This window comes from Miniopterus schreibersii, assembly GCF_964146895.1.
Source record: "Miniopterus schreibersii genome assembly, chromosome: 9".
Lineage (NCBI taxonomy): Eukaryota > Metazoa > Chordata > Mammalia > Chiroptera > Miniopteridae > Miniopterus > Miniopterus schreibersii.
Genome location: NC_138118.1, coordinates 25,777,820 through 25,792,420, shown reverse-complemented (window position 1 = coordinate 25,792,420; position 14,601 = coordinate 25,777,820). Strand labels below are relative to the sequence as shown.

General features: G+C 35.0%; 1 protein-coding gene across 1 annotated transcript in view; it reads left to right on the top strand.

Annotated features, from left to right (window-relative positions):
• Positions 1-14,601, top strand: part of CFTR (CF transmembrane conductance regulator) — a 226,552-nt gene that overhangs the window by 115,886 nt on the left and 96,065 nt on the right. Inside the window, exons 16-18 of the mRNA XM_081147741.1 lie at positions 5,814-5,851; positions 6,311-6,561; positions 10,573-10,652. Coding sequence (XP_081003867.1) covers positions 5,814-5,851; positions 6,311-6,561; positions 10,573-10,652 — 369 coding nt within the window. The remainder of the gene's footprint in view (positions 1-5,813; positions 5,852-6,310; positions 6,562-10,572; positions 10,653-14,601) is intronic.

Here is a 14,601-nt window from a genome sequence, read left to right as displayed (position 1 = left end):
TATTTTCTATATGATCATTGTATACTTTCTCTCTGTTCTCATTTTTAAGTATATTTTAAATTATTCTCTTATCCATTATTTTATTTACAGTTACTGAATGCTGACTGTTTACCAGGCATTGTGCTAGGCATTGAGGATACAGTGTGAAAGAGGACTGTGGACTTCTCTCTGCTTTGGAGATAGATGATAAATACATTTTGATGGAAATAATTACAGAACATGATAAGCAATAGAAGGAAATAAATTTCTTTACTATAAAGGTGGGAAAAGGAGGATGGACAGGGAGGCCTTCTGAGAGACTGACATTCAATGACACCCAAATGTTAAGAAGACTCAGATGTACAAAGATGGGGATAAATGCCAAGGTCTTTGAAGAGTTTGGTAAATTAAGGAAGCTGAGAGAAGGCTGGTGTAATTGTGCGTTGGGAGAGAGAAGCAAGTAGCATGTGGTGATATAGAAACGTTGGCCAGAACTAGACTCCCAGGACCCCTGACTATCTTAAAAAGCATAGACTTTATTTTAAATTCAATAACAACCCTTCAAAGGCTTTAGGGAAGGATACGATGTGATATTTATTTATTTATTTATTTAGGTTTGTATAATTTTATTTTTTTATCTTTCTTAAATTTTTGTTCAAAATATTACAGATGTCCCTTTTTCTCCCCAATGACCCATCCCACCCCTTCCCACCCCCCTCCTCAGTCCCTCTCCACATCATTGTCCGTGTCCTTGGGTTGTGCATATACGCATATAAATTCTTTGGTTAATCTCTCTCCTCCACCCACCTGCCCTCCTCCATCCCTCTGAGATTCGTCAGTCCGATCCATGCTTCCATGTCATTCAATCATTTCTGTTCATCAGTTTATTAAGTTCTTTAGATTCCACAAATAAGTGAGATGATGTGACATTTGTCTTTCTCTACCTGGCTTATTTCGCTTATCATAATATTCTCCAGGTCCCTCCATGCTGCCCCAAATGGTATAAGATCCTTCTTCTTTACAGCTGCATAGTATTCCGTGGTGTAAATGTCCCACAGCTTTTTTATCCACTCATCTACTGATGGGCACTTCGGCTGTTTCCAGACCTTAGCTATTGTAAATTGTGCTGCTATGAACATAGGGGTGCATATATTCTTTCTAATTAGTATTTCAGGATTCTTAGGGTATATTCCTAGCAGTGGGATCCCTGGGTCAAAAGGCAGCTTCATTTTTAGTTTTTGAGGAATCTCTACACTGTTTCCCATAGTGGCTGCACCAGTCTGCATTCCCACCAGCAGTGTACCAGGGGTCCCCTTTCTCCACATCCTCACCAGCACTTGTAGTTCACTGATGTGTTCATGGTAGCCATTCTGACAGGTGTGAAGTGATACCTCATTGTGGTTTTAATTTGCATCTCTCTGATGATTAGTGACTTTGAGCATTTTCTCATATTTCTCTTGGCCATCTGCATATCTTCTTTGGAGAAGTGTCTGTTCAGATCCTTTGACCATTTTTAAGTTGGATTGTTTGTCTTCCTCTTGCTGAGCAGTGTGAGTTTTTTGTAGACTTTGGATATTAGCCCCTTATCAGATACATCCTTGGCAAGTATGTTTTCCCAGACCATGGGGTTCCTTTGTATTTTGAGGCTGTTTTCTTTTGCTGTGCAGAAGCTTTTTAGTTTGATGTAGCCCCATATGTTTATTTTTTCTTTTTTTCTCTTGCCCTAAGAGATGTATCAGTGAAAATTCCACTATGTGAGATGTCTGTGACTTTACTGCCTATGTTTTTTCCCAGGATTTTTATAGTTTCACAACTTACATTTAAGTCTTATATCCATTCTGAGTTTAATTTTGTGTGTGGTGAAAGTTGGTGGTCTAGTTTCATTTTTTTGCATGTACCTGTCCAATTTTCCCAGCACCATTTATTGAAGAGGCTGTCTTTACTCCATTGGATACTCTTGCCTCCTTTGTCAAATATTAACTGACCATAATTGTGTGGGTCTATTTCTGGGGTCTCTGTTCTGTTCTTTTGGTCTATATGTCTGGTGTTGTACCAATACCAGGCTGTTTTGAATACAATGGCTTTGTAGTACAGTTTGATATCTGGTAAAGTGATCCTTCCCACTCTGTTCTTTTTTCTCAAGATGGTTGCAGCTATTCGGGGTCTTTTTTGGTTCCATATAAATTTTAGAAATGTTTGTTCTAGGTCTGTGAAATATGCTGTTGGTATTTTAGTAGGAATTGCATTAAATCTATAAATTGCTTTGGGGAGTATGGACATTTTAATGATATTAATTCTTCCAATCCATGAGCATGATATATTCTTCCACTTGTTTAAATTTTCCTCTATTTCTTTTTTCAGTGTCATGTAGTTTTCTGAGTACAGGTCTTTTACATCCTTGGTTAAGTTTATTCCTAGGTATCTTATTTTTTTAGTTGCAATGGTAAATGCTAGTTTTTTTAGTTTCTCTCTCTGAAATTTCATTGTTGGTATATAAGAATGACATTGATTTCCAAATGTTGATTTTGTATCCAGCTACCTTGCCGAATTCATTTATCAAATCTAGTAGCACTTTGATGGAATCTTTAGGGTTTTCTATGTACAAGATCATGTCATCTGCAAATAATGATAGTTTTACTTCTTCCTCTCCAATTTGGATACCTTTTATGTTTTCTTCCTGTCTGATGGCTGTGGCAAGGACATCCAGTTCTATGTTGAATAAGAGTGGTGAAAGTGGACATCCTTGTCTTGTTCCTGTTTTTAATGGAAATGGTTTTAGTTTTTGCCCATTGAGTGTGATGTTAGCTGTAGGTTTGTCACATATAGCCTTTATTATGTTGAGGTATGATCCCTTTATTCCCACTTTTTTATGTTTTAAAAAGCTCACTCTCACCTTGGCTGGTGTGGCTCAGTTGATTGAGCATTGACCCATGCATCGAAAGGTCAGGGGTTCAATTCTCAGTCAGGGAATTGCTCAGCTTTTGGGTTTGGTCCCTGGTTGGAATGCATACGGGAGGCAACTGATCAATGTTTCTCTCTGACATAGATGTTTCTCTTTCTCCGTCCTCCTCCCTCCCTCTCAAAATCAATAAAAACATAAAAAATAAATAAATAAAATAAAAGATCACTCTGTCTGCTATAGGCAAAATGGATTGGATATGGGTGCAAGGAAAAGCAGGGACATCTGTTATGACTGGAAGGGATTGCTGTTATTAACTATGCTTAACATCTTGAGTATTGGAAACCTTCAGTCATATTTAAAGGCTCTGCAGGTATTCCTCAGTGAAATATTTATGCATGTCTTCTCTGCAGTCAGTCAAAGTTCTTCATGAGAGAATGTTGGACCATTATACCTTGTTTGCTTGTATTCACATTTTTGAGCCTTTCATAAACCAGGTCTTAACACGTTCTCTGTGGTGGTTTTCTTCTCTTTCAAACCTATTTTCTTTAGTTGTGAATATCAGAATTGTACCTGGATAGGGATCCTCATAGTCCTGGATATATTCTTGCTCTAGTTCTGCATTATATCTTCTTTCATCTATCACACCTCTTAAGATATTTCATGATTCATTTAGCAAATAAGTCTCTCAAAGGTAGGTACATAACTTCTCTTTCCATATGTATATACTGTGATATTCTACACTCACATCCATTTTATTTTAATCATGTAGACAAATTACCTACATAATTTTAATTCTAGCTTCAAAATATTGGTTTTTATTTTTCATCCTGGTTCCATTAGCAAAGTTCATTAATCATCATCTTGGCCATTCATGGGTCTATCCTTAGAGAATGGCATTATTAGATTCCTGATGCCTAATATGGATATATAATAAATAATCTGTCTACACACCTCCATAACTAATAGTTATTATAATCTATGCATGCACAGTTTAATACAGTAGCCACCAGCCATATATGATCGTATAACTTAAATGAAATTTATTAAAATGAAATAAAATTTAAAAGTTGGTTCATCATTCACATACACTAACCACATTTCAAGTGATTGAGTGCCACATGATCAGTGGCAACAATATTGAACAGCACATAACTATAACATTTCTATTATTGTTTAAATTTCTATTGGACAATACTGGTCTACACTGTACTGCTTCTATGTGTTATGGAATGATGTTTAAACACTGAAAAAACTGAAAATATGGACCTTTTTGCTTTAATCATCCAGGATGGTCACTCTATCATAAACTGTATGAACTTTCACAATCTGAAAACATTTTGGTAATTAAATGATAGAACTTGCTTATTCAATTGTGTCTATATGGCCTAAGTATATTTGCTAAAATCATTATGTCAAGTGCTTAGAAAGGTTTTTGTTTCAGTAAATAAAAACAGTTTGGGTTGCAAGTTCCATGCCTCTATCCACAAGAGCCAGGAGATAACTTTATATTACACTGATTAGACAAGTTCTTTGGAAAACTGCTTTGGTTATTGCTCCATAGTAAATGTTATAAAATATTTATTCTGGGATTTACTCACATCCAGAGAACATTGGCAATACCAGCATTGTTGACACTCTTTTAAATGGAACAAAGGAGGAGTATAATAACTGAAAAGTGACTCAGAAATATACTCTTATCTAGGTTCTTGAGTATCTTGATTAGTCTTAAGAAATAGAAAAACATCTGTACTGAAACAAAGACTTTTGATATAGATTATCACTGAGTTTCTTGTCATTTTGAATTTACTTGAATTTCAAGGAAACAAGGATAGTTTTTCTCTTCATAAATATAGTGCAAAAAGGCTTTGTGTAAAATGAAACGTAGGAAAGTGAGATTGATGCCATTAAGAGTTTTCATCATTATAAGCCTATCTGATATGCGAATTTAACTAAAGCAGATGCACCTGTTTCAAGTATAGGACTTCATAATGTAATTTCTTAGTTGGTGTTAAATGTTCTTTATAAATTTTTATATATTACTATTACATACTTAAGTTTGAATATGAAATGACAGATTTCTTATACCAAGTATATTTGTTTTTTCCTTGCTTATTTTTATGCTGTGTTCATTTTCAAATTATTTTACTCACAATTTCTTGTGTTTTTTTCTATTTTAATTTTTGGTATAGTTGTTATTGAGCAAATTGTATCATTTTAGTCATTTCTAGTATTACAGTTGTGAAGGCATCAACAGAAGATTGTTTCTCCACAGGATTTAAGAGGCTAGAAAGCCAAATTGATATAGAACAGAGTACAGATAGCTTAACTATCAAAGGGAGTTAAAAGAAATATAGTTGTTAAAATTTTGTATTGTTTAGTTATGGCATCAAACATTTGTCTATCAACCAAAAGTTTCCACCTGAGAAAGCCCAGCAGTATATGTTTTAACCTGAATGTACTTTATCTTTATTCATAAACTGTGAATTTTTGTTCTGTTGAGACCTTTAATTGATTTTCATAAATACTAATCTCATCATAGATATTAGTCCCTCATAATCATTGCATGACAAATGAATTTATTTATCTGATTATAAATAATGAGATAAATTATCTGCCAGTAGGCTGAGATTAGTCTGTATAAGAAACAAAGTTTATTTAAAACATTTAATTATGATCTTAGCTCTCCTGGGAGGCAATTAATACTTCCTGTTGAATGAAGGAAAGAAATGATAAAGTATTTAATTCAGTGAAATTTGAATCCCATTAATTTAACATGTTCTCACCACAAGTAATGGTTCTTAGAATAATTATTGTATCTGCTGGGCCCAGAAAAGAAAAGGAAAATGCAATTGTGTGTGTTTTGATTTTGGTCGTGGTGGAATTAGAAGTGGGTATAGGAAGAACTAAGTGTGTATTGATTGTTCCATTCCAGGTGGCTGTTTTTTTGGTTGTTTTGCGGCTACTTAAACAGTGAGTATTCCATGTCCTACTGTGTATTATATTTTGTTACTATTGGTTATTTGGGGTTTATTAAATATTGTAATATTTAATTTTCCCATGATATCACAGAAGTGAAAAATCAAATTATTTTGTTTAAAAGTGTGAGCATGTGCAGATCCTGCAGCTCTTCACCAATCTCTAAAGAATTCAGTTATGTTTAGTTTCCATAAAATGTAATGAAAATATTTAAAACAACATTATATATCAGAATTTTCTGAGTACTTAGTAAGAATCAGTTTTATCTATTTCAATGATAAAAAAGTTTAATATACTTTCTTACAATAGAAAATACTTGAGATTAAAGTCATAAACTCTGCTAATGAAATATTTGTGTTTCTTTAGACTCAACTTCAGTTTCACTTACATATAGTATTGCAAATTCAATGTGAAGAATTTGTTGCTGATTAACAATTTCCCTTTGCTTTACAGAACACCTTCTCAAGACAAAGGGAATAGTATTGGGAGTACAAATAACAGCTATGCAGTGATCATCACCAACACCAGCTCATTTTATGTTTTTTACATTTATGTGGGAGTAGCCGACACTTTACTTGCTCTGGGATTCTTCCGAGGTTTACCACTAGTGCATTCTCTAATCACAGTGTCAAAAATTTTACACCACAAAATGTTACATTCTGTTCTCCATGCACCTATGTCAACCCTCAACACGTTGAAAGCAGGTATTTGACTAGATTTAGAAACTGAAGCTGCTGATTCACCATCAAAAGGGCCTGTGATTTAGTTGGTTTTCTAGTATAGCATTGGCTTTGCACAGAGGCATCTGAACTTTGTTGAGCTTCCTTATGGCAGGCATGTACATTTTTCAGGTACTATAGACTGTCAGATACTGTTGCTTTTCCTATTTCTGCATCAGCTAATTTGAGTACTCAGTTTGTTAGAAAGTGATGCTAATGGCATTGCAATGGAGCAGCAAGACCGTCTGGGTCAGTTGTTCTCCATGCAGATGTTCTGTCTGACCCCTTCAAGGCTTCTCGGTGCCAATGCTCAGCATTGTTTAAAAGACGAGAAGAATTGAAACAATCACGGAAAATCTAAAATTCTTTTACAGATAAAGTATTTTGATGGGTAAAATCTTGTTTCCTGTAACTATTCAAAGGTGATCATACAAATTCATTTCAGGTTTTTTACTTCTTTTTAGGGAGTGTGGGTGAGGTTGGTGGTGAGTGAAATCCTAAATGTATTTTTAAAATATTTTTGATACCATCATAGAGGTTGGTAAAAAGATAGAAGCTTTCAGTTATGAGTAAGGCCTGAGAACTTAATGTATAACATGTGACTATAATTGCTAACAGTTTACTATATAATTGAAATTTGCTAAGAGAGTAAAACTTAAATGTTCTCCCCCCTCCCCCTGCCCAAAAGTATTGAGCAAAAAAGGAAAAGAGAGGGAGGACTCATGGACATGGGCAACAGTGTGGGGATTGTGGAGGGGGGGGTGGGTGGGGGCAGAAGAGGGCATAGAGGGGATAATGGAAAAAATAAAATAAACAAGTTTTTAAAAAGGCAGATGTGAGAGATGATGGGTGTGTTAACTCAATGGGAGGAATCCTTTCACAATGTGTACATGTATCAGATCATCACGTTGTACACTTTAAATACCTTACAATTTTATTTGTTAATTATACCTTAATAAAAATACAGTCACAGAAAGTAAAAGTAGTGAAATTGACGCACCAAAGGTTTAAAAAAACACCTAAGGACAATAAGGTACATTGAAAGTAATCAATTCCATTAATTCTCCTTTAGACAAATTGACATTTAGAGTTTCATAAGGAATTCCCAAGTTTTATTCTTACAGCAATCTGCTGAACATTTACTTTGTGTGGCACTCAACCAGGGGTTGGTCTGAAAAGATGAATGAGGCACACAGTTTTTACCCTGGAAGAACTCACAGGCAAGGGGAAGGAGGTAGATACAGAAGCATTTGATTATAAAGCAAAGAATAACTTCCAGGATTGAGGATTTTAGAGTGATTTGTATCTACAAATATCAAGACAAGAAATATCAATCAATGTTTTTTTGGTTAACAAAATTTCAGTGTTAGTTTTCAGGAAGAGTTTTATATTTATTCTGAAGTCCTTGTAGGTCACTAAAGGCTTGCCTCATTTGGATATACTCATCACCATCTGTTTTACAGCAAAGACATTGTAGACCTAAAAGGGAATGTTAGATTGGATTGGATTACCTTGATCCAATAATTTAATTTTTTTATGCAAAAACTGAGACCCAGAGAAGATAGAGGATTTGTCCAAGTTGCCAGCATTCATAAATGGGCAATGAGACATAATGGAAAGAGTGTGGGAATTATTTTGAGTCCTGGCTTGTACTCATATGAGTGATGATCATGGACAAGTTACTATTCTGAGCCTGAGCCTTACTTTTGCATCTGTAAAATGGAGATCTCAGAGGATCATTGTGAGAGTAAAACAGGCAATCTTTTTACCTGTTACATAGCCAAGATGAAATAAATGTCATTTCATTTTCTCATTCATCTTATTTTCCAAACTTTAATCTACTTTGTAGGATTATTCTGCAACATCTCTATTTTTACATTTTTCCTTATTCATGTTCATGAGAACTGAAATAGCAAGATGACCTTATAACATCTAGATGTTCTTTTCCCACTCCTACCCGCACCCCCAATTTCTGTATGCAAAGATGGTACTTTATTTTAAAAAAGATTGCTCTTACCGATTTATGGTCCATTTCTTCTCATTATGTTGCCTACATATTCTCTGCTATAATCACCAACAACTAATACTCCCTTGCCTTGTATGTGTACTTCAGTTTCTCTCAGATGTGCCCTTCTGAAATTGTATACTGAACTTGATTTTCTTTGACTACTTGTCTGATTTTCCTAGGTTGCTATTTAAATGACCTTAGTCATACAGACACATAGTAGGTGCCCAGTAAAGTATATTAAATGAATGGAAATGGAAATGCATATTTTGAAAGAACACTACCATTTGAAATATAATAAGCACCACTAATGATATTTTTTTTCCACCAAAGTGGACTTCCATTTTCTGAACAGTATATATATCATAGACTACTATTTTTCAATTTTTGGTAATTTATGGAAAGATATACAAATATGTTAAAGTATGCCCAAGGAAATGTTATTGATAATGGCTAAGAGATAGTGACATAAATCAATAAACATGCATTAAGTAATTCCTACATATAATCCTTTTTGCTGAGGGTAATGAGTGTATGAGTAATAGAAAATACATGTGGCAAGGTCCCACTGACCTCTAGCAATATACAGTGTAGAAACAAAGATAAGACATGTATACAAGCGCCTATGATATAAGACATGGGTATAGTCATTATAACACAGAAGTGCTGACAAGATGTAGTAAAGGTATTAAGTGTGTCCAGTGGAGGAAAGGATTAATTGGAGCTGGTGCAAACATTGAGGCTTCCTTACAAGAGAGGCATTTGATTTGGGCCAGAAAGGAGACATAGATTTTGACAAATAAAGATGAGGGGAATGGTTTTCAGGCAGAGTGGACCACATAGACAAAGCAGGGAGGTAGGAGAGTGTAGAGCATATATAAAGAATAAACCAAGAAGGGGATTTAGTTATAAAATTAGTCACAGGAAAATAAAGTACAGCATAGGGAATATAGTCAATAATATTATAACTATGGTGCCAGGTAGGTACTAGACTTATTGGAGTGATCACTTTGAAGATATATAAATATCTAATCACTCTGTTTTTTACCTCAAACTAATCTATTATTGTATGTCAACTATAATTTAAAAATATAATTTAAAAAGGAATCAAACAATTTGGCTGAAACAGAATGCTTGAGTAAAGGAGGCTTCTACTAACTAGGGAGTTTAAAGCCAAATCATGGAAGGCATTAAATATTAAACTAAGAATATTAGACTTTATCCTGCAGTTAATGGGGGTGGTGGTGAATGATAAGATTCACTATCACTTTGTACAACATTATGTTGAATTTTATCCAATTATGTTTCACTCCCTCCAGACAATGAATTCCCTTAAGGGCAAGGAGCACAACTTATTCACCTGTGTTACCTCCGTGCCTTGCATTGTGTCTGGCACAGAGTAGACACTTCATATATAACTCTTTTCTATTCAAGGAAAAAATTATCAGACTTATAAATGTGAGTCTGTACTTTAGAAAACAGGCTGAAGCTTAGATTGCCAGTGAAGAAGGTAGAAAGAGAAAACATGGCAAAGGACATGCACATAGTGGGCAGGTAGGGACTGGGAGAAGCCACAGGTTCTGCAGAGGTGCGTCAGAAAGGTGAGGAAGTCAGAGAAGGAGAGCCATGCAGTATGACTACAGATGTAAGGGAATGATGAGAATATAGCCAGGTTTGCAAGTGTGAGATTGTAGTAGGATGAGTACCCATTCCTGACATAATTTGTGATAAGGGCTCTATTAAAGACATTAGTTTTGGCCTGAATTTTACAATAGTCTATATTTTATAAAGGTTTAAAAGTGGGAGACAATAACTTGAACACAGTTACTTAGAATCTTTGTAGAACACTAAATTTTTCTAAGTCTTTATCTGATTACATGCTAATTCTTATTTAAATTCTGAATGCTTCTGATATGATCCAATTTTATCAAATATTAATGTCTTTTTAAGATTACTGGTTTTTGAGGAATTTATCTTCTTTTATATTATAGGTGGGATTCTTAATAGATTTTCCAAAGATATAGCAATTTTGGACGATCTTCTGCCTCTTACCATATTTGACTTCATCCAGGTTTGTAAAAATAAGTATTATTAAGTGTCTTTGCATTTGTCATACTTTTAAAGATAATTAGAAAAAGAAGTACATGCGTATTTGCTTATTTTTCATTTGCCTGAGAACTGAAGTCCTATTGTATGAATTTTGTCAATATCAAAATCTTTGACGTAAGCATTATTTTAGTAAATTCACTGACAAGTTAGAACTCTTTACCTGACCCGAACCCAAGGCAATTCCACATTTAGATGTAATAACCATCTACTTGGAGTGATTTGAGAATTATAACAGACCATCTTCCCCCAAATCACTATCCATGAAGTATGACATTTTTGACATTGGCATCACTATTTGATGGAAGTCACCTATCTCCAAATAGCCCATGTTAAAATGAAAATCTATTCCCTGGTGGGCCACAGTTTCACCTAGTCTCATCCATGAACACCTTGGCACAGATAAGGTAGCCACCAACCTTACAAGAAGGACCATAATGCAAGAAAGGACAGAATTACAAATAAATGTTCAAGACGGTGAGAGGGGAAGAAAAATTCAGGACTAGTGAGGACTATCCCTGGGTTATAAAGATCTGAAGGGGCCTTTAATGTAGCTTGGCTCTGAGCATGTGTCTCTGGCGTGATTAACTGGTGGTGAGAATAAAGAAGAAGGGGATAGAGATGAAGGTAAGCTGTGGGATACTGCATTATGATTCCATAAGTGACAGGACTTAAGGTATGTTGTGAATTAATAACCTTGGTGTTGGACCAGGTTTAAAAACAGCTTCCTGCCTGGCTTCGGTGGAGCCCCAGAGAGCAAATGTCACAGTCTCAGTGATCTCCTCGGTGAGACAGTTGGAATACCGTTCAGCCCATGTTACCATGAATCACCCTCTCCTCCCATCCATTTCACACTCCCCCACCCCTCAATAACAATACTCTATTTGAGAGAATCTACACAACCAACATTGCAGGTACAGAGAAACCAGATTGTCAGTTTGCCTCATCTGAAATGATGGGAAGAATCAAACACATTAACTATTCTAAGCGAACTTTAGCATTTTGGATTTCCTTCAGTTGCTCTGTTTAGGATATAACACAACAGCAGCCGCTGGAATTCTTTAACCGAATCTTTGAGTTTGTGCATTTGAAGGATTGTTTCCTCTGTCTTTCTTTAATGCTGGACATTTGTTCCTTCTTTCAGGAGTGTAAATGACTGGTTCCAAATATAATATTATTAAATCAGGTGCAAACTGGAACATGGACATCTTGACATGATTGCAAAAGCATTCATGATAGTTTTTTTTTCTTCTCCTACTTATGTAGTCTGAGTATTTTCTTTTTTTTAATCCTCATGTGAGGATATTTCTTCATTGCTTTTCTGAGAGAGTGGAAGGAGAGAGAGAAACATAGATGTGGGAGAGGCACGTTGATTGGTTGCCTCCAGGTACCGGGGATGGAGCCTGCAATCTAGGTAAGTGCCCTTGACTGGAATGGAACTCGAGACCCTTCAATCTGAGGGCCGATGCTCTAATCACTGAGCCAAAGTGGTTAGGGCCTACTGAGTAGTTCCTGAATCAATATAAAGCTCACTTTAAAAGTTCTCTGGGAGATTAATTTTTAAATATTTATTTTATAAATTAACATTTTTTTGACACAGGTGCTGGCTCTTGAATGCTTTCTCTGTGGCAATTTGAATAGTTTTAGCTTAATTTCTGATGTTGTTGGGATTCTTTAGTTGTTACTTCACAAGGGTTTGTCAGGGCTCTTTTAACTTCCCCATTTTATTTATAGGAGGGTCCCACAAAAAGGAAGCACAATATATGACAATCAAATACAATAAAAATTTGATTAATTTTTTATTTTATTAAAAAATTTATCACAAGAGCTCTTTAAATTGTGCACTCCTCCAGTTATATTTAATTATGCTTTGATTAATTTCATTCTAGTCATATTTCAGGAACAAATTTTTGTACAAAGAAAGCATACCTATAAATTTCCTTTTAAAAATTAATTTCTATTTACTCTATTTTCTAACATTTGATAATGTTCTAGCAAATTTGCTTTTGGATCAAAATATTATATAATGAAAATGGAAGATCTAGATTCTATTCTTCAGATACCACTATTTACTTTACCTTAATAAGACACTTAATCTCTGCGGCTCTGAGCTTTCTAACCCATGAAAGGAGGAAGATAAAGCTGATGATGATCACTTTCAGGACGAAAGTTATATGCTTCAGATTGGCATACTGGAAGTGGACCATGAATAATAAACTTGAACTTGAAGCCAAACAGAGAAAAACAGTATTCTAGCTTCTACTTATCTCTCTGTTTGGGTGAATGATTTTTTAAAAATGAAACAGAAACCTACACATTTTAAACTACCAAAATCTCCTTGGCCCCCAAACTTTTAGGTCTTTTTTTATTTCTTCTCTCTTACATGCAATTACACACTGAGTCCTGATACTTTGATCTCTACTATGTCTTTCACATTTTTTCCCTACTCATTCTATTAATTCCATTAATCCCTTACTTAGAAATTCTCAAGCACTATCATTTATGAATTCCAAATCTGGTGTTCATTGCATGGTTTTTAAATAGGTATTAACTTATTTATCTATTTATCTATTAATTAAATAAATAATTGCTGTTTTCAAAGTGATCCTTTATCCTTATTGTCAGCTGTGGTTTCTGGCGGTACTGTGAGACTGTCAGTGTCAGAGATGCTTTTGAGCTGCTTTTAGCAGTTGAAAAAGTGATGTACACTTCCTTAGGAGCATGAATGAATGGTGCCTTGCAGGTTTTAGTCTGTTGACTTTTTTTTTTTCTTCTGATGAAGCGTAGGATTTGGATAAGAATGAATGGTATTTAGAAATCTGTGCTCACATTTTCATCTTGCCCTAAAGACCCTCTGTTTATTTATCTTGTCCTCTCACTGATATGCCCAGTCTGAAACGACTTGTTTCTTATCCATTGTGAATTAAACTAGGATAGAATTTAAGGTTTTTCTGTGTAATCTGAATATTAAATATATTAAATCAGTGCTTTAATTTTGCACACAATGCTAAATTATTAGCTTTTAACTTCAGTGCCTAAGGGTGACCTCTTATGGAGCAAATATAATTATTTTCCTCAATACTTAGGCTGTACTCTGGATGATTATAATTACTGGAAACCTATCTTTTGAATGTTTCATTGCTTCCAGTTGTACCCACCTTCTTCATTTGTCTCTAACCCAGTACAATATCTTGGTTAGTTGACTACCCAGATATATGGTAGATATATCAGAAGTCAGACACAGAACATTTACAATTGTCAACAGCAAATAAAAGACCTGGAATTTAATGGAGTAGCTGAATGTTTCCATGTGTCCAATGCAGCAGCGTTTGTCCATCAGGCATACTGCTATTTAATATGATAGCCCATTTAAATTGTCATATCCCTAGTTAATCATGCTTAGAACAGAATGTTTCGCTTTTCTCCGCAAAAGATCCTATTTCTGAGAAAAAAATCCTTCATTAAAAAACTGTGGTTTCCCATGGATAAAGTCTTGTCATGTAGTAACTAGGGCATTAGGGGCTTTGGCACTTGTTGGGCCAGAATAGGATAGTGAAGATTTTCCTTAGATTATTGAGTCATCATATGTACTTAGTCCAGTGCCTGGCAGACACTGGAAAAAAAAGATTTATCTGAATATTTGTTGAATGAGCAAAAGGCTGGTATTGCAGAATCGATGACTGGAGATGTACAGGCATTTTCCCTAGAAAAGTGTCACTGAGATATTATTATCTGAAATTTTAGATGAAAATAACCTATTCAAAGAAGATTTATGCAGATTTTAGCTACACTTGCATCCTGCTCCCATCTACCAAAATGCTCCCATCGTCCACTTCATTGTCCACATGTCACCCATAGAAACTGGTTCATTGATTATCCTATGGATATTATAATAGGGTTTTTTTTAACCCTTG